General features: G+C 34.5%; 1 protein-coding gene across 4 annotated transcripts; it reads right to left on the reverse strand.

Annotated features, from left to right (window-relative positions):
* Nucleotides 1–406: 406 nt before the first annotated feature.
* On the reverse strand, nt 407–19,629 carry LOC109218338 (peroxisomal fatty acid beta-oxidation multifunctional protein-like). 4 transcript variants are annotated; one of them, XM_019382697.1, is made up of 20 exons: nt 19,556–19,629; nt 19,393–19,446; nt 18,595–18,693; nt 17,778–17,849; nt 7,362–7,421; nt 7,220–7,276; nt 7,041–7,108; nt 6,857–6,938; nt 6,696–6,751; nt 5,956–6,258; nt 5,646–5,732; nt 5,021–5,195; nt 4,103–4,224; nt 3,743–3,906; nt 3,257–3,511; nt 2,894–3,015; nt 2,522–2,643; nt 2,158–2,306; nt 908–1,046; nt 407–718 (listed from the first exon to the last, which is right to left on the reverse strand). In XM_019382697.1, the coding sequence occupies exons 3-20, from the start codon at nt 18,689–18,691 to the stop codon at nt 704–706; spliced, it is 2,145 nt and encodes a 714-aa protein (XP_019238242.1). In that variant the 5' UTR covers nt 18,692–18,693; nt 19,393–19,446; nt 19,556–19,629; the 3' UTR covers nt 407–703. The 4 variants fall into 4 exon arrangements, with proteins under 4 accessions (XP_019238242.1, XP_019238241.1, XP_019238243.1 ...); XM_019382696.1 differs by lacking the exon at nt 19,556–19,629 and having other exon boundaries at nt 19,393–19,490; XM_019382698.1 differs by lacking the exon at nt 19,556–19,629 and having other exon boundaries at nt 19,389–19,474.
* Nucleotides 19,630–20,554: the final 925 nt, after the last annotated feature.

Genomic DNA, 20,554 nt, shown 5'->3' on the forward strand with positions numbered 1-20,554 from the left:
AATTTTGTGCACTTTTTGACAATTGTTTCCAATATAAAGAGATTTTGTTATATATTTAAATTTCCTTTTACTTGAAAAGTATTTGTTAATTCCTAAAGTTTCGTAAAATTGGGAAATAATAGGAGAGTACTACTTTTCTAGATAAACGAAGGATGAAATTTTAGCAAACATGAGCAATCTTCCTAAAACTAATTGGCTGGATTTTCTAGAAAATGAAAGGGCATGGCAATTTAAACAGTTAAACAATTAGTTATATATGGTGTTTGGATTTCAAAATAATAATCATTAAATTTCTGAAATTTAAAAAATGATAATTCCTTCAACTAAAGCAAAGAATTTCCTCTTACCCAAAAATCATAAAAAAAATTACGGGTACAACATTCTCCTAATTGTCTCACACAAAATGGAAGTCTGAATCACCATTCTTTTCTCCAATTAAGCAACAAAGACAATCAGCAACTATGAGTTTCTGATTTCATGACAAAAAAATTAATTATACCAAAGAGATACAAAAGATTATTATACACTTAACTGAATAGGACTAACATTCGTTATTCTTAAGAATTTAAACTCTTTTCAAAAAAAAAAAAAGTTATTCATCAGTATAGGGTACATGCGCAACGCGCGTACCTTAAGACTAGTTATAAGAAATACGATAAACTAAACACCAATGCTGCTGCTTTCAAGATCTCTCTCTCTATCCCTATGGGTGAGCTCCCTGCATTTGATTGAAATATAAAGAATATAATCAGTGAAACTATTATAAACATTCAAGATGCCAAATAAGAGAGAAAAAGGGCTAGTCACATACTTCACAAAAAATAAAATAAAAAGAGCAAGTAAAAAAAAGGATTTTACTCAAATTTTCTAAAGATGCAGGAGTAGTTGTAATATATAGTGCACATACCAATGGTATGCCTTTGGTAGCCCTTTCTTCCAAGAATAGTGATGGCTTGAAAAAGTTACCATATGCTTCTGACCAACTTTTCAGACGTTTATATATGTATTCTGCTCCAATTGAATCTGCCCAATACATGATACCACCCCTGCAAACACAAATATATATAAGTTTGTGAATAGTTATCAGATACAGGAGTTGCGGGTCCTTGCAGTTGCATGCGTGTTAATTCACGCTCAAAACTCCTCCGACATGAATTCTACTTTTGATTCAAGCCCCAGAATAAGGAAGCACACGAAGTAATTAACTAATATGACCTTTTAATCATCCTTCAGGAGAATGCCAATCTTTCTACCAACATGCATCAACTTTTGATGGTAAAAATTACTTCAGGAGAGCAGCCCATTCGCTAGCCCACAGTTCGCATTGAGCTGGGTTGACCTAGTATTTCAAAAACAAGAATTTGCACCCTGTGTCCCTTTTAAGGGATGGTATTTAACTTTTGTCTCCATTTTTGAAAGCCTTATAGATATTAGACCAAGTGACATTACTTTGTCGGGGTGGGGCATAACTTGTTCAATGTTATACCCTCGTGCATGTTAAAAGTTATGCCCACTAGCATAACTTTGAACAAATTATGCCCGGGAACTTGAGTTATGCCCCGCCAACCTACACTTGTAAAACTTACTTAAACAGAGATAAAAGTTAAATAGCATCCTGAAATGATCCTATTTTTGCATATCTCCCTTCTGAAACCCCTTCAAATGATGGGTTTGGATGATAAAATCAATAGCCCTCGTGGGTTGGGCTGGATCAGCACATTTTGACGGTTCTAACAAAAGCCCGATCTCCAGTATGGTGTTGAGCAATCAAAGGCAGCACACAAATTTAATTTAGACTAGTAGCATCCTGAGAAATGACTTGATATAATTACCATCTAATCTCACAAATCGACCACAAAGAACGCCATGTCTTACTTTATAAGGTAGCAATTAGACAAGCTGGGTTGCTAGACCTGGTACGAGTAACTAACTAACGTTCTTCAAAAGAGTTGAAGAGGTAAGATGATAGTAGGATCTACTCTATCTACAGGAGACAGTAGGTTACTCTCTTCATGCTGAACCTCATCATTCAAAATGTTGGTGCATGAGTGTCAACTCACGCTTAAAACTCCTCCGACATGAGTCCTACTTTGAATCGTTCCGAGAATAAGGAAGGACTTGACGACAACACATTATGAAGAGCTAATACAATCATACCTCTCTGAAGGGAATTTCATCCCGTGGACCGAAGCAATATCAAGGTCTGATGCTCTCTGAACAACTCCTTCCTCAATAACTCGGTACCCCTCATTAACCACAGGAAAGAAGAGCATTTCCACTATTTCTTGGTCCATCACAGATATTGGCTGCCAAATTATAATACACCAAACATGTCGGCGTGCTCAGTGAAATAAGGCAAGCAAAATATTATACATATCATTAATTTCCCTGTCAGAATGCTTCATGAAATTCAAGAATGAATAACATATCAAAATTACAGAAAGTTCCACATAACGATATATGCCATGAGGTCACGAAGAAAAATTATTACAGGAACAAAAAAACATAAGAAACATTTTACCTCTCCCCCAGGTATAATGCTCACAAGTCTCCTGCACTCTTCAACTACTTTCAGCACGGACGGATTGGGTTCAGGACTCTTTCCCTTCTGGTATAAGTAGTAGCCTCTTCCGTCCTTCTTGCCTGCATTTTTAAAATTAGTTTTTCCAAATCAATAGCAAATAGGTAGGTCATAGGAATACATCCACAGAAAAAAAAAAAAAAAAAAAAGACTGCTAACAAAAAATTTTCCTCACAAAATGACTAAAATTTATTATCACGAGTAAAACTATAGCTATTTTGATTCTTGTTCATCTAAACTTGATGAATTCCTTGTTTGCATTGTTATGAAACAATAGAAATTCATATGCAATACATAATATATCCTCTATACCTGTATGGCCATTTTCCATCATAAGCTGAAGTAATGGAGACTGGAAACTGCGATCTGGAAATGCTACAGCAAACCCCTTGACTACTGCCAGAAATACATTATATCCAGACAAGTCCAAAAGCCTGCAGAATTACGACAAGCAATTATAATGTATCATATTTCAAATGCAAATATTCTGTAAAACCATCAGACGTGTCATTACTTCTTCATACATTCTTTAAGCAAACACTCATTTCACAGAATTCAAAGACTAATTTAACATCCCTAAAACTTTAAAGCCATTTACAAAAAGATAATTAGAGAGGTACGCCAATAATTTTTAAGCGAACACATAAGAACTAGAATCAGGAGAGAGGATATTACTGAAAAGGTCCAATTCGCATGCCAAATTCAGTGATTACTCGATCGACTCTGAAAACATCAACCCCAAGATTTGCCAACATGTCAGCTCCTTGCATGTATGGGAAAAATGTCCGGTTGACAGCAAAACCAGTGCAGTTTTTTACCACTATAGGAACCTTTTGGATGATCTTAGCAAATTTAAGAACGTCTAGTATTGCTTGTTTAGAGGTATTTTCCGTTTGTACAATTTCCAAGAGCGGCATCACATGAGCAGGGCTGCAGAAGTAGATAAGTCAGGAAATTCAGCATAAACATAAGGAATCAAATGTAAAAGACAATTTAGAAGCACAAACTATTTTCCTCTTCGACCATTCAACAAAACTGTGCAGTGAATAAAAGATATCTTTACAACATGCATGTGTTCCCTTATACTCCATTCAGAATTTCTGCTCAATAATAAGAAGTAGCCTTTTCCTGATACTCAGGATAGATAAGTAACTAAAAGACCTGAATAAATGTGTGCCCACAATGCGATCCTGAGCTTTCGTCCTTGCTCCAATCACATTAAGATCAATGGTTGATGTATTTGACGCCAAGATGCAGTGAGGCGGACAGATCTTCTCAATTTCTTCAAAAATTGATTGTTTCAACAACGTGTCCTCATTTACCGCCTGAGAGAGAATAGAAGAAAGATGAAATATTTCCACAATTATACTGATTTTACACCAGTATGTAGCATAGCAGATATTTCAAATTGAGTTAGAGAAAGCTAGATGCAGAATAAATACAGAAATGGTTACTCAAGGCATTTAGGACAAAGATGCGTGGATGTGAAGTTAAACGTATAGTATGGATCCGATGATTAACCTCGATGACCATGTCTACATCTCTGAATTCTTCATAGTCTACAACACCTTTGAGAAGGGAAAAAGCTTTCTTCATTTTCTCTTCTACCAAATGTCCTCCTTTTACCAGGCTTTGGAGATTCACTGGTACACAAATTATATGCATGAGCAATAGTCTAATGCTCTACAATGGAAGATGTGAAATATTTGATATTGTTTCTCCGTCTTTTCCTATTAGGTCACTAACATATTCCTTCTATCATATACAAAGGAGAAACAGAGAAGAGAGCAGTAAAAAATATATTAAAGCTTCTGCTCCAATACCTCTAAGATGCTTCAGGATAAATGAGCAAACAAAACAAATGGAAATGTATTCTCGACTTGACTAAGTCCTGATTGAAGTCTGAAGTTGGCGGTTGCTACTCCCCTATATCCAATCTAAGGCTTTCAAAATATTGATAATGTACAACGAGATTCACACTGCTTAAATCTTGAGAGCCTCAAATCTCTATTCTGATACTCTGAACAGTCATAGTCGGAGCTATAGACACTAGAGTAAATATTTATTCAGTTTCAGGTACCAATACACATTGTGTATTTGGTCTTTGTGCCTCATAAACCCTACTAATCTAGTTTTATTACCATGCAACTTACATATATATAATTTTGACCGTTCACCACTCAATCTTCATTCCCTCCTAGGATCGGACAAAGGAAAAATTCATGATATTGCCTTCTAGTTTTCCATCATGTCCCACCTTGTGAATGAACTTCTAACAATATGTACTGCTTAGTCTGTTCCCATTTTCTATACTTGCTTACATTTTTCACTTCAATTTGTTAACATAAAAGCTTTCACTTTTCCTATCGAAGTGTGTATATTTCTAAAATTTATATCTCTGGAGTGTGAAAAGAGACATTCACAAAGCGGGAAACTTACCTTCTACTGATTTAAGTGATTTTTGCAGACAGTCGTAGTCGATTTCTTTCAGAATGACTTGTACAGAACTGCGTATAAGAGCTGTGGCAATACCAGAGCCCATTAAACCACCACCTATAACAGCAACCTTCTCTATCTTCCGGTGTTTAAGCTGACAGTCAGTAATGCCTGGTACCTGTACACCATAGAAATTCCAGTTGCTTCAAAGAATGACCAAGTAACACAACGTGTGGTAGTAGTTCTTAAATGGGTGTGGCCTACCAACATTGAGATGCTAACGGCATTTGTGGGATGTATAATCAAGAGTTTCATGCAATATATAGTACTTTTTAGAAGACAAACAAGTGTACATATCTGTAAGAAGTTAGTCACTTTTGACAATGCATATACACTTAACCTCCAATGCAGCCTCTAAATACAATGAAATTATTAAAAAAGTTACCCTCTGTAGAAACTAATGGAATTAATTTAGCTACTAAATAAATTTCAATTTATGTCCTGTACATAGGACTTCCCTTTCTCTTAAATTCATAAATTGGGCTGTTGAGCAGGATAATTAGAGTTCTAAAGAGCATATTAGGTGCGTCAACTCTAACCATGAAATTGCAGTGCTTATAGATTGTACCTTTGATGTTGCTCGTTCAGCAAAATATACATGAAGCAGAGCTCTAGCAGATTTTGAGAGGATTAATTCTCTTAAAACCTTCTCCTCCTACAAATAGCAGCAACTCATTAAGTCGATAAGTGACAAAATAAACCAGAGAATCTCACAATAAATGTTCGAAAGACAATCAAACTAAATACAAAAAAATAGTAGAGATAGAAAATACAAGGAGCTCATCTAGCAAATACAAAAACCTGCACTTGCATATTTTCACTAAAAATTTTTGCATGAGAATTACAGAAATTTATGGTGTGCTTTATATAAGCTTCACCTTCAAAACTCCAGCATAACCTCCAGAAATGATGCCCTCTTCAATCACATCGAGGCAGGCTTTATAATGAGGCATACTTGGAGATGTCTTCAAAACCTTTTGCCTAGCAGTTTCCAGGATAGCAGATGACTCGCGTATAGGTTCAATTTTATCTGTCCTTTGAAGTGTATTAATACGGGCTTGCCGTCCTTCTGCAATATCTAATGCCCAGAGACGAGAAACTGTTAAGAGGTCTTCGGAAGATACCACATCATTGATAAGTCCCAACTCCTTCCCTTCTTCAGAAGTAATGATCTTGGATGACTGTCACATGGTAATAACCAGTGTTTTACAAAAAGATAGGTGGAAAGGGAAAAGGAAAAGACCCAAGCTTTGCACGTTTAGACAATCTGTTAACTCCACCAAACAAGTAAATCAGTTCAAACATCAAATAAATGTTACAAGAAAAAGCTTTGTAAGAATAGAGTATCTCTTTTACCAATTTTATTAGAACTAAATCAGCATAAATCCATTGAAATTGTATTTATTATTCGGTCATTTAACACAGAATGTGATCCTTAAATTGAAGAGATTCTCATCTAATAGAGTGCAGTCCGAGGAACCTCGCTGCATTGGACTAATCAATTGATCAACAGAAACCATCTCCCCATGGAAATGTATACGATATGACGACATACCTTTAAGCAAGAGGGAAAAACACTAATTGATAGAAAACATAAAATCATTAGAATCTGACTTACCATCAACATATCAACGGCCTTTGATGTCCCAACGAGCCTTGGAAGACGCTGAGTGCCTTTCAAGCATATGTGTGACTTTATTAGGAAAATCAATGCATAACGGAAGCAACAGCAAGCACTCAATTATCCAACAACAACTTGAAGAAGCAAGGCATCATTACCGCCACAACCAGGAATAATTCCAAGTTTCAGTTCAGGTAGGCCAAGCTCAGCCCTCGACGTTGCAATTCTAGCACTGCACCCCTAGAAAAGATCAATGATATAAGCGTATCAGCCTAAAAACTGAATGCTACTAAAGTGTAAAACCATTTAGTCGAATAATACAATTTGCAAAAAATAACAAACCATGGCCAATTCCAAGCCACCACCAAGGGCAAATCCTTGAATGGCAGCAACAGAAGGCTTCTTGCCATCTACAATAACCAACATCAGGAAAAATAAGTTATTGCAGAATATATCTATGTCAGTATGGAAAAAACAGGCAAATATCTAAGAGGATGCTAGTGATTATGATGTATCAATACTTTCAATTGTGTCAATCACAAGATCAACTGATGCATCCGGTAGAAGTGAGATATCCCCTGACATATCAAGCAACAAGCTGGTCATTTTACATTTAGAGCCTTATCATAAATTAGTAGAGGAAAGTCTGAGTTACGACGATACCGTTCTTTTGAACATTCTGAACTATGTTGATGTCAAGACCACCACAAAATTTACCATCCCCTACAATGTTGGAAGACAAATTTAAGTTTCCAAGAGAGTTAGTTGTAAAGCATAAAATCTACTAATACTGCTGAAATAGTGTATGTCATTTCAAATTGTGTGCTTTCCCAAATTAAAGATCTTGTTTTCAGAATGTACATAGTATAAAACAGTATTATCAATTTGGTCCAATGCATTAAAAAACAACAGAAGACGTCCAAAAGCTTTACCTTCAAACTTGGAAAATTGCTCCTCTTCACGAGTCAGATACCTATTTTTTAAGTGAATAGAATCTTCATAATTTGAAACTGACCCTCACAACAACATGAATGATCTCTTTTTCCTTCTTTTACTACAAGCATTATCTCTTTATTTCACCTCTTCCTTCGTTGTTATCGAGGTAGAACCAAAAACACCATCATAGTCATTTAAGTAATAATATTGAATTTGTCTGAATCTTTTGAATTAGCAAATTATGATTCTCGAGAAAACAAAGTAATTACTGGTGATTCACTACTACTAAAGGATGATAAGTTACAGAAAATTTTCACCACCTTATGCTAGCTGCACAACATTTTATCCAATTCCCATAATTGTCAAAAGTTTCAAGAATATTTTCATTATCCGCTCTTAATCTTTTACAAGAGTGTAACCAGGGGCTGAGGCGAAATTGGCCGAACCCAATAACTTTTGCTCAATGAATGAGTAGCAAAACATGATCTGCGGTTGAAGGTAAAATCTTTCAATAGATTTGAGTTCAATGGAGGAGTTCGAAAGACAAGTCAATGTTGCATAGAAGCGGGGACGAGGAAGAAAAAGTAGTTTATAGGAGGAAAAACTAATTAGATTCTCATTCATATATTCTTGCAATTACACATTCGGTGTAAAAGGGCACCCTATCTACTTTTGGGTCCAAGTGGTGTGATATAGACCACCTGACCTAAGCTTCCACGGCTCGGACCTAAAATAATTTTATCCCTGCTCCAAAACTCCATTTTCAATGAGTGTGTTTGGTTGAATTTGATCCGGTTAAAATGGACTGAATAAATAAAAGTATTTAGGCTTTGATCAAGATGCACATGTGTATAAAGTTCCAGCATATTATGCTGAAACTCCAACATACGGAAAGTTCCAGCATAATATACTGGAGATTGGAGCACTTGCGTATGAACTTCCAGCATATTATGCTGCACTAGTATATTACGGTGAAACTCCAGTATATTATGTTAGAACTCCAATATATTATGTTGGAACTCAGTATATTATGCTGGAAATTCAGTATATTATGCTGGAACCCCGAGTATATTTGCTAGAATATTTTTCGAATTGTAAACAGTATTTTCGTTCAGATTTATCTTTACATAAAATGTGGCTAAATTTCAATTACTTTTGAAACTGCGGCTATTTTTCAATTACCACTTGTAAATCTAGCTATTTTTGAATTTCACCCCAAAACAATAGGTCATACCCTAACTTCTTTCTTTGAACTAAGTTCAATTCTTTTAAGTTATTTTCTTATAATTTATTTGATTACATACCAAACAAAACTAATACGATTTTTTTAGTATGATTTTATCTACCATATATATCAAAAAGAATTTTGACATTGTTTTCTTGTGAAAGATTTATAATAGCCTATTTTCGTACCAGTGTTTAAGTTTTGACCTTATTCAAATAAATTATGCAAAATAGCTTTTTAATCAAATGTAAAAACTGCGTGACGCAGTCACTTTTTAAAGTGGTATTTACTTTTTATCCAGCAATTTTAATGCTGAGCAAAAGTAGCCACTAGTCTATTAAAAATAATATGAAAAGACGGTGTTACCCTTCTTCTTTCTCTTTTTCTTCCCAAACCCTAGCTGATCTGTTCCGCCAAGAATATTTTCCATTGCCACTTGTTCTTCTTTTTCAATGCTTCTTCTAATCCTCAAATCTTTAGGCAATTAGCAGGTCGATCAAATGTATTGCCAACTGTTTGACAAAATAAGTCTTGACATCCTTATGTGGAACGAAGAAGAACTCTTCAAGATTTTAGCAGGAAACTAGAACATAAAACTTTAGAAAACAAACTTTCTGAGTTTTATTTATTTTTCTTTTTCTTTTGGTTGGTTAGGTTCTGTAGTCTTTTATTTTTTTAGTTGTTTCTTTTTGTTATTAGCTTTCTGTTGTGTAATTTGACATCAATCTTATATGTAAATTGCAATTATTATTATTTTTATTTTTTTTTGAAAAAATACAAATAACGTTTGATTTTCTACTACGTTATGGATCCTGAACTTACAGTTACAAGTTCAAAAGTTAAGGACACTTGGTCCTGAACTTCGAGTTCCAAGTTCAAAAGTTAAGGACACTTGGTCCTGAACTTAGAATTACAAGTTCAAAAGTTAAGGACACTTGGTCCTGAACTTAGACTAACAAGCTCAAAAAATTAAGGACAATAGGTCCTGAACTTACAGTTACAAGTTCAAAAGTTAAGGACAATAGGTCCTGAAGTCCTGAACTTAGACTAACAAGCTCAAAAGTTAGACAATAAGTCCTGAACTTAGACTAACAAGCTCAAAAGTTAAGGAAGTCCTGAACTTAGGCTAAGAAGCCCAAAAAATAAGGACAATAGGTCCTGAACTTACAGTTACAAGTCCTGAACTTAGACTAACAAGCTCAAAAGTTAAGGACAATAGGTCCTGCACTTATAGCCCGTTTGGCCAAGCTGCAAAAATTAGCTTATTTTGAGAAGTGCTTTTTTTCAGAAGTGCTTTTCTCAAAAGTACTTTTGGTGAGAAGCAGTTTGTGTTTGGCTAATTAGTTTGAAAAGCACTTCTGAGCAGCAATTAGTGTTTGGCCAAGCTTTAAAAAACTGCTTCTAAGTGTATTTTTCTCAAAAGTGCTTTTGGAGAGAAGTTACTTTTTTCTGCTTCTCCAAAACTGCTTCTGCTTCTCCTCAAAAGAACTTTTTTTCCTTCCAAAAGCTTGGCCAAACACCTCAATTTTTGGCCAAAAGTGCTTTTGGCAAAAAAAAAAAACCCTTTTGGCCAAAAAGAAGCTTGGCCAAACAGGCTATTAGGCTAAGAAGCCCAAAAGTTAAGGACAATAGGTCCTGAACTTATACTAACAAGCTCAAAAGTTAAGGACACTTGGTCCTGAACTTACATTTACAAGTTCAAAAGTTAAGGACGTGTAGTCCTAAAGTCCTGAAGTTAAGTTCAAAAGTTAAGGACATGTAGTCTTGAAGTCCTGAACTTAGAGTTCCAAGTTCAAAAGTTAAGGAGATGTAGTCCTGAAGTCCTGAACTTAGAGTTACAAGTTCAAAAGCTAAGGACATGTAGTCCTGAAGTCCTGAAGTTAAGTTCAAAAGTTAAGGACATGAGCAGAAGGGTATTTTCGTCCGGGCAGCTAAAGTTTATTAAAGCAGTGGCTAAAGACTAAAGACATTTTAAACAGTGGCTTAAAAGTAAATACATGTGTTATTAGTGGCTAACCGTGCACTTCTCCCAAAGTTGATCACAAGAAGATTTACCCTGCCATAACTCATGGCATATTACCGTTAAAATATCATGGTATAGCCAGTTTTCACACTGGTCAATGAAAAATAGCTAGCGTTTATCAACTCAATGAAAAATAGCCACTATTTTGCTGCAACAGGGACCGGTCCAGTATAATATACGGGAGTTCTGGTGCATTTGTGTACGAACTCCAGCATATTATGCTGGACCGGTATACTTTGCTAACTCCTGTAAAATTTGCGGGAGACTGGAGCACCAGTGCTCCAAACTCCAGTATATTATACTGGACAATTATACTTGCTGGAACTCCTGTAAAATTTGATAGAGTTCCAGCATAATTATGCTTGAACTCTCGTAAAATTTGCGGGAGTTCCAGCATAGTTATCCTGGAACTCCCGTAAAATTTACGGGAGTTCAAGCATACTTATGCTGGAACTCCCGTAAAATTTGCGGGCGTATTTTTCCGGATTTTGAACAGTGTTTTCGCTCAGATTTAAAGTGGCTAAATTTCGATGACTTTTGAAACTTGGCTATTTTTCAACGACCAGTGGTAAATCTGGCTATTTTTGAATTTCTCCCCATATTACCGGGAGTTTAGGTTACAATGTCCTGGCATATCATCGGGAGTTTTTTATGGTTGGGATTGCCAAGTCCGAGCGATTACTACTACTAGGAGTTAAGTACAAATTGTACGGTAACTCTGATACAGATTATTTATAAATTCTGGTGGATTACTAGGAGTACTTTATAATGAATGGGCTTTCATAAGTCTTGGCAAATCACCAAAAGCTTGGTACAAATTGTCGTATTAACTATGAAACATATTTGTTCCCAAATTCTGGTGCGGATCATTGGGAATTTATTAGAAATTTCACCAATTCGTTGATATTTCAAAGTTGATCCAAATTTGTTCAAATCAAATGCAAATAACTCTAGATTTGATATTCGACATTCTAATATTAATCCCTATAATTTTTAATGGTTAGATTCAAACTACACTTTCAAAAATTAACAGGCTCATTTTATCTTTTTCAAATGATCAAGCTCATCAAAATCTAAGAGTCAATTATTCAAATGGTCACTCAACTATCCCAAATTATCTTCTAAAGTCAGTTTTCTTTCGTTTGTAACAACAAAGTTACTGAACTATGCTTATTGCACTCATAAGGTCACTCAATTAGATTTTCTAAATTTTGGATTTCCAAATACCTATTTTACCCTCTAAATTATAAGTATTTATCTTCTTTTTATTTTTTAAACTTTTAATATTATAATTTTTCCTTTTTAATTTATATTATGGACTTACCTATAGAATAAATAAATATTATTTATAAATTAAAAAAATAATAAGTATTTAAGCATATATAATGCTGGAATAACAAAATAATGAGCACAGTAAAAAAAATTAATTAGAACAATTTGTTCGTAATAATAATTTTAGTATTAACAACAAAAATTTAAAAATTTATTTACACAATTCAGAATGAAAGAAAATAAAGGTTGTAAAATATATATGCCATGCACGTAATATAAGAATAATTATATATAAAAGTATTTTTGTAATATACATTATATATTCTTGAAAATTATGCATAATATGCATTTTATAATATAATATATGTTATACATTATATTATATATTTTCAAGGATATATAATGTATATTATAAAAATGCCGTTATTTAAGTAATTATTCTTGTATTACGTGCATAGAATATATATTTTACAACCTTTATTTTCTTTCATTTTGAATTGTGTAAGTAAATTGTTAAATTTTTGTTGTAAATACTAAAATTATTATTACGAAAAAATTATTCTATTTTTACTATGCTCATTATTTTGTTATTCCAGCGTTATAGATTCTTAAATACTTTTTATTTTTTAATTTATAAATATTATTTATTTATTCTATAGGTAAGTCTATAATGTAAATTACAAAGGGAAAAATCATGATATTAAAAAGTTTTTAACAAAATAATAAGAAGATAAATATTTATAATTTAGAGGGTAAAATAGGTATTTAGCAATCCAAAATTTGGAAAATCTAGTTGAGTAACTTTCTGAGTGCAATAGGCATAGTTTAGTGGCTTTGTTGTTACAAACGAAAGAAAAGTGACTTTAGAAAATAATTTAGGATAGTTGAGTGACAATTTGAGTAATGGACTCCAAAATCTAACAATGATATTTTTCAAGTTCTTCAACAAAACCAACCATAAATAAGCTAAGGGTCTTCAATTTTCTATAAAACACGTATGAAGGAGGAGGAGGAGGAGGAGGAGGAGGAGGAGGAGGAGGAGGAGGAGGAGGACAATTTCTTATGGATATTAATATTTGCTAAACTTTTTTTAACATGGCAAAAGTTAAATATTAGCCCTTAAGGGAGGACGTAGGATGAAATTTCTTATTTTTATGAATAATTTTGGCTCTATATTAACTCAAATCAGCCAAACTTTTAGATGGACGACTTGAGCTTTGTCCGAATTGACCCGACATGAAAATATGGGAAGCTTTTTGCTAAATTTGGATTGAATTGTGTGGGTTATATTTTAACGAGCTATTGACAGGAATAGCCCTATAAGGGGTTTGTGACGACCCAAAGGGGTCATCACCCATTTTCTCATTCATTCTGTGTCTCCGAGGCCTTGAAAACCTCATTTAGGCTTGCCTTGATTTGCGTGCGCAGTCCGGAAAGCTTAAATATGAATTCTGTGTAAAAATTGATGAATTTTGATATTAATATGAATAAAGTTGACTTTGGTCAACATTTTGGGTAAATGGACCCGGACCCGCGATTGGACGGTCCCGGAGGGTCCGGAGAAAAATATGGGACTCGGGCGTATGCCCGGAATCGAAATTCGAGGTCCCGAGCCCGAGAAATGAATTTTTGAAAGAAATTATTTTTCTGAAATGAATATGAAAATTTGAAATGAAAATGGATTAGAAAGTATTGGTATCGGGACCGTATTTTGGTTCCGGCGCCCGGTACAGGTCTTACATGTGGTTTAAGCGCTTTCTGTGAAATTTGGTTGAAATCGGACGTCGTTTGACGTGTTTCGGACCTAAATATCTAAAATTTGAAGTTTAAGAAGTTAGAATGAAAAGTGATGATTTTGGGGTTTGATTCATTGATTTTGATGTTATTTTGGCGATTTGATCGCATTGTTAAGTTCGTAGGATGTTGTTGAGTTAGTGTGTGTGTTTGGTTAGGAGCCCCGAGGGCTCGGGAGTGTTTCGGAGGTGGTTCGGGGTGTTTTGATCTTTGAAAATGCAGCAGAATTTGCTGCTGTCAGTTGCCCAGTTTTTCCTTCTATGCGATCGCATAGGATAGGCCGCGATCGCATAGAGCAAATTGCCAAGGCCCAGAAACCCTTCTATGCGATCGCATTATAGCCTCCGCGATCGCATTGTACAAAGTTCAGCCCCCCCTTTTATTCTATTCTATGCGATCGCAATTTGTCTTCTGCGATCGCAAAGCACATCCAACCTGACCCTATGCGATCGCATCCCCTCTTCTGCGATCGCATAGGGCATTTTTGCCCTGTTATTTTAAAAGCCTAAAAACAGAACAGTGACGGGATTATTCCAAACTTCACACGAGCTCTTCTTCTCCACAGCCCCTAGGCGACTTGTAGAGCGATTCTTCACCAAATATTCTTGGGTAAGTATTATATAACTCGTTTTCCTCATTTTCTATCATCATCCATTGAAATCCTAGGCCTAAAACATGTAATCTAGGGTTGAAATTGGGGGAAATGGGTAGAGTTAGGGCTTTTCTATTTTCTTTGATTTAGACCTCGTTTTGGGGTCGAATTTGAAAACAAATTATATATTCGGGCTCGTGGGTGAATGGGTGATATGGAATTGGTCCGAACCTCGTGTATTGACCAAGCGGGCCCGGGGTTGATTTTGGAATTTTTGGAAGAAAGGTTGGGAATCTATATTTAGGCATTGGGTTTGATTTGATTAGCTATTATTGATACTATAAAGTCGTTATTTCATAGATTTGATTGAGTTGGAGCCGAATTCAAAAGGAAAAGCGGTCGTTGTGGATTGATTTAGCCGTGGAAGTTGAGGTAAGTGTTTGGTCTAACTTTGGCTAGAGGGAATAGGAGTAGAGTCTTATTTGCTAATTGCTATTTGTCGAGTACGGTGTATAGGCATGGTGACGAGTATCTATACACTGGTGTCGAGCATGACCGTGAGTCCTAAATTGCTAATTTATCGAATTCTTAATTGTTGTTTATGAGGACTTGGTTAAAAATCTTTAACACTGAGCCGGTAATTGTTGAGACTGAGTATTGATTTAATTGTGTTGAGTAGAAATTGAATAAGTTTGGTTATAGCTGGACCTCCCTTGCTGGAATAGTTTATTATATTACCTTGTTCCCTTGTCGGGATAGTTTATTCTAATATCTTCCTCCCTTGCCGGGATTATTTTGTGTATTGTGTTGAAAGAAATGGGATCGTGTGGCACGCCGACCACGAGATTTATGAAATGGGATCGTGTGGCACGCCGACCGCGAGATATTATGAAATGGGATCGTGTGTCACGCCGACCACGAGTTATTATGAAATGTGAACGTGTGGCACGCCGACCACGTGATATTATTGTAATGGGAGCGTGTGGTACGCCTACCACGTGATGTAAGGAAATGGGATCGTGTTGCACGCCTGCAATGAGAGGAAATTGAAATAAGTGAAAGTGGGTTGTTTTTCCTTTATTCTGTGTTAGAAGAAATCAGATGTAGTTTCTCTTGTTATTCCTGATATTCCGTTTATCTGCTTCCCCATAAGCATGTTTCCCCCCTCCCAGTTTTAATTGCTTACTTTCTGCTATTATTTTATTGTACTTGTATATATATATATATATATATATATATATATATATATATATATATATATATATATATATATATATATATATCTGGTAGTCTGGTCTAGCCTCGTCACTACTTCGTCGGGGTTAGGCTAGGCACTTACCAGTACATGGGGTCAGTTGTGCTGATGCTACACTCTGTGCATCTTTTTGCACGAGATCACAGTACCGGAGCAGCAGCTTTTGGACAGTAGTAGGAGCATCTGGGAGCTGACTTCAGTCCTGAGATTTCGAGGTAGCCTTTTTGACGTCCGCATGGCCCGGAGTCTCTTCTATCCTTATTTCGTTTGTTGTCCTTGTACCGGAACAAACAGTATTGTATCTTATTCAGACTCCGTTTTTAGTATTCTATAGACGTTCGTGAGTTAGTGACTCCAGTTCTTGGGCAAAGTTGTATTGAACTTCCGCATTGTTCTCCGTTTATTTATGTTTAAGACTTCCGCTTTTATATTAAATGCTTCGTTGTTTTTATTAATGTCGAGGTTTGCTAAAAGAGATAATAAATAGTTGGCTTGCCTAGCTCCTAATAGTAGGCGCCATCACGACTCCCGAGGGTGGGAAATCCGGGTAGTGACAGGGTTGGTCTTTAAATATTATCTATATTTAAAGTACTTAGAAAATGACCCTCTATCCTACATACACTTATTGCTTGTCGGGATTTTTCTACCGAATTGATAGATTATCTATATTGTTAATTGTTAACAAACTCTACCCGATTGACATGACTTTCTGATAGTTCAATTGTACACCAAACTCTACCATGTTGGCATGACTTTGTATTAACTACATCCGACCTATTTGTTAGATTGTTCACAAGCTCTACTCAGTTGGTATGATTTTGTGCTTGTTTAATTGTTCACTAAACTCTACCAGATTTGCATGACTTTGTGTTGTTTGCAATTGACGTTATGTTAAATTGTTCACCGGCATAACTTTTTTGTTTTGTTCAACAAAGCGTACTTCGAATTGCAAATTCAATTAAACCGCTCAAAATCTATTTCAAATAATCTCAAATTTGAAACAAACCCTTCAAATACCAACACAAATGATCCTCAATTATCAATCTGGTCAAATAACAACAAATTAAGAAGATTTACTTCGTCTTCTTCAACACTCTTTAAGGACCAATACGGAGTTTTAAAATTTTTAAAGTAAATCGCTAAATCTGTGTTTGAACAAAAATTTAAGTATAAATTATCAAAATTCAAATAATTTTAACAAAAATTGATTATTAACTTTTACTTTTTACTCCTAAATAAGAAGTTAAAACTTATAATATTGAAGAACTGCAGTGTTCTTGGTAAAGCAGAAGCCTATTTTTGTAATAAAGTAAAAAATGACGATAATATTTAAAGCTATGGGACAACCGGTGCAATTTCCTGACTAGTTTGTCATCCCTAGTATGTTTAGAATTTAGTGGCTTATCTTCTTTAAAAATAATTAACTACCTATGTGCTATATACTAATTGCACTTTATTGAAACACCAACCCTATGGGGATATGGCGAGAGAAGGAGAATTTCCGACTATGGCCACATAAGTATTGGGAATTCAGAACCTATTTTCCCCATCTTGTAGCTTAAAACATTGTAGGGACTAGGGCCATCGTTTTTTTTATTTATTGTTCTCTCCTTTTGCACCTAAGCTGAATTTATATATGCAATTAATCCCTCCGTTAGTTGTCTTGTATACTAAAAATAATTGTTTCTATACAATTGTCAATTTAAAAAATCAAGAGAGAATTAATTATTTTTTCAACTATGCCCTTACAATTAATTATTCTAGAATTAAGAGGCATATAAATAGACAAAGATTAATAACGGGTAGATTAGTCAAATTACATTCATAATTAATTATTTCTTAAATATTATGCAAAATCTTGTCACGAAGGATTTCATTCCATCTTAAATACATATGCAGAATAGGAAGAAAAACTAATTTCGATATATAAATTAAGGATAATCAAAACTTTTATGTGATTGATCTTTTAAAAAAACACTTACCAGTCAAAACAATAGCTTTGACATCGCTTCGTTTTATTGCCTCTTGATATTGTTCTTTTAAGCCAGCTATCACTGTTTTCATTGATCATTTGAAAGTTAGTGCACTTGGCAAATTTGAATCGAAGAAAATGAAACTAATTAAAGGCTCAACTCAAGTAAGTGTTTATGTGTGTCTTTGAGGAAAAAATAAGTGTGTATATGCGCACGTGCACGGCCTGGTCAAGTAGAGTCATCCTCAATTGTCCGAGCATAAGTTGTTTCACTTAGCATCAAATATTTTTTAGCATGGTGTAAACAATAAACGCGAGTTAGTATATAAATTTTTTTACGATTTTCATATCAAGAGTTATAGTCTGATCAATTTTTGAAGTTAAGACGTCTGTATTTATTCTTGTTAAGTAAAATTTTTAAAATTTTACACACTACAAGATAAATAATGTCAATTGCAATTTTCATCATATCAAAACAGCCAGAGAATATATCTTAAAATGTTAGTCAATTTGTACTATAAATTGAATAAAGTAAAGGAAAAAAGTGAAAAATATTTTTGGAGTAGAATTAATTTAGCGACTGAATTTATATAGTTATATTGAAAAAGGCCGTCATGAGTTATAATAAAACTTCTAGTCATAGTAACATACATATGCAAGGGTCATTATACCTCAAATAAAGTTGCACACTGGATTAATTTCAGATAAAATGAAGTGATTATTGAGAGAATTTTTTGGGAGAATACAACATATCTAAGTTTGAGAAAAAAAAACTATTATTAAAAGATTGCATATAAAATCTTGGAAAAACAATATTAAGTAACTACCTGAAACTGTCAATGCATTAACTGGAGGATTGCAAATACTGATAACAGCAATGTCATCGTTTCCAATTTCCATCCTCACTTGGGCGTTGGGAGTCATTGCTGCAAAATTAAGTTCTGAAACTTTGAAGCTCTATTCAATGAGAAAGTTTGCACTGTTTACTAATTAAAAAGTTTTCAATAATATATCTTACCAAATAAAAAAGGACTAACTATTTATCATAGAATTAATAGCCGCTGATGTATTTTGCTCGAAATTAAATGTAAGATGATAAAATTGAATGTTGGGTTTAATGGGTCTATGTCCTCCCTGTTTGTTCTTTTCTTTGTGTCATTGGAATACTTTGTTTTTATAAGCTGTTTCGTATTCATTTCAATAACCTATTTTTGCGTCTGACATCGTACTATATCTCTTCTTTTCAACTCTTGTTGTTTCTTTCGTTATTGGTAAAGTACTAGAAACGTAGTGCTAGTGCACGTACATATTATCCATTTAGAGCTTAAGGACAAGAGTGAAGAAGCTTAACATTCAATGGAGTTAAGAGGGTTTTTCAATTGTAGGAAAAAGTTTGAAACTAATAAAGAGATAAGCAAAGAAATATAATTATGACTTAAAATACTTTGTAATTTTTATTTTTATTAAAAGACATTTTGTAGAAGTTGAGCATTATTTATTTCAACCAAAAACGACCAACCATAACTGTTAGTCTCATTTACTATTCGTGGCCGTATTTTTGGTGACAGAAAAATAATGCCTAGCTTGAAAAGCGAGATAAAGAAATTGGTGAATTGCTTACATACTTTCCGTAGAAGATTATCAGCGATTCAGTTGTGTTCTTCTATGCTAGAAGAAAACTACAAAAAAAAAAAAAAAAAAAATTTGGATTCGAACAAACAATAGGAGATCAATTGTCGACATATAATAGTGAGAAATTGAAAGGATAAAGAATTTGAGGACCTGCACCTTTGTTAATTATAGCCTTCAATCAATTTGGTCATAATTAGAAACATTGCATGACATGCCTGTTTATTGGTAAGTACCAGCACTCCTTTCGTGGCTACAATTTACACACGCAGACACATGTAAAAATAACCACATGACAAAAACAAATTGTACGATACACACACTGTATATATAGTTGCTGGAAGAAATCGTACAGGTAGGTGTTAGAAGAAAATAGTAAACCTACGGGTGGATAGTGGGCTATCCTCATCCTCCTGCGGGATTTTCACGAATTAAAGAACCTGGTTATTTGACGTTTCCAGACAGAAACAACTAGGGAAGTGCGACCTAAAGAACACAAAAATTTTATATGAAAAAATTTCTTGCTCAAGGGAGTAAAAATCACGACCTAGCTATCCGCGTAAGATTTGCCCTCAAAACTTCACTAACTTCAAAAGTAGTTTTAGGTTACAACTTAATAGCTAAGGGGTTAACTCTAGTACCGTTCTCCGACAATCAACTCAATTGTAGCTACGCCTTTCTAAACTAACTCTAATCTAGAAAGCGAAATAAAAACTCAAAGTTTATGCTAACATATGAATACACTTCTTTAAACGCAAATAGGCTACAATTCTCGAACAAAGACTCAACCTAACAACCAAATAACTAAGTAGCTTTTTCTTTGAGAACTGGTTCCTTCATTGAGCAGTTTGAGTCTGTAAGGGCACCTTCTTACTTAAGCTTGCTGTTGCCAAGAGTAATTCCTTGAAACTATGTGAATAGCATAAGTCTTGAACCGCATCAATAAGACTCATTATATAGGTGTGAGATTGGCCGAAATAAGATTTCCACTTAATTTATGCTAAACATGCTCAACTCAATAAATTTTTCCTCTTTGACGATGACAAATTCATGTGCAAATTACCCTACTGTTTGAATAATTTTTCTACGGTCTACAACTTAAAAACGAGTTTCATTGTCAACACTTTCTTTAGATTATTCGTCTTTGCAGCCCTATAG

This window comes from Nicotiana attenuata, unplaced genomic scaffold (genome assembly GCF_001879085.1).
Source record: "Nicotiana attenuata strain UT unplaced genomic scaffold, NIATTr2, whole genome shotgun sequence".
Classification (NCBI taxonomy): Eukaryota; Viridiplantae; Streptophyta; class Magnoliopsida; order Solanales; family Solanaceae; genus Nicotiana; species Nicotiana attenuata.

Bases quoted from the DNA above. Each gene is read 5' to 3' on its own strand.
- LOC109218338 (XM_019382697.1), bottom strand. From the start codon at position 18,691: ATGACTCCCAACGCCCAAGTGAGGATGGAAATTGGAAACGATGACATT. The intron at 5,196-5,645 runs GTACAATCTATA...TATGGTGTACAG, and splicing joins CTGAACGAGCAACATCAAAG to GTACCAGGCATTACTGACTG. The intron at 4,225-5,020 runs GTAAGTTTCCCG...TTTGTGTACCAG, and splicing joins ATCACTTAAATCAGTAGAAG to TGAATCTCCAAAGCCTGGTA.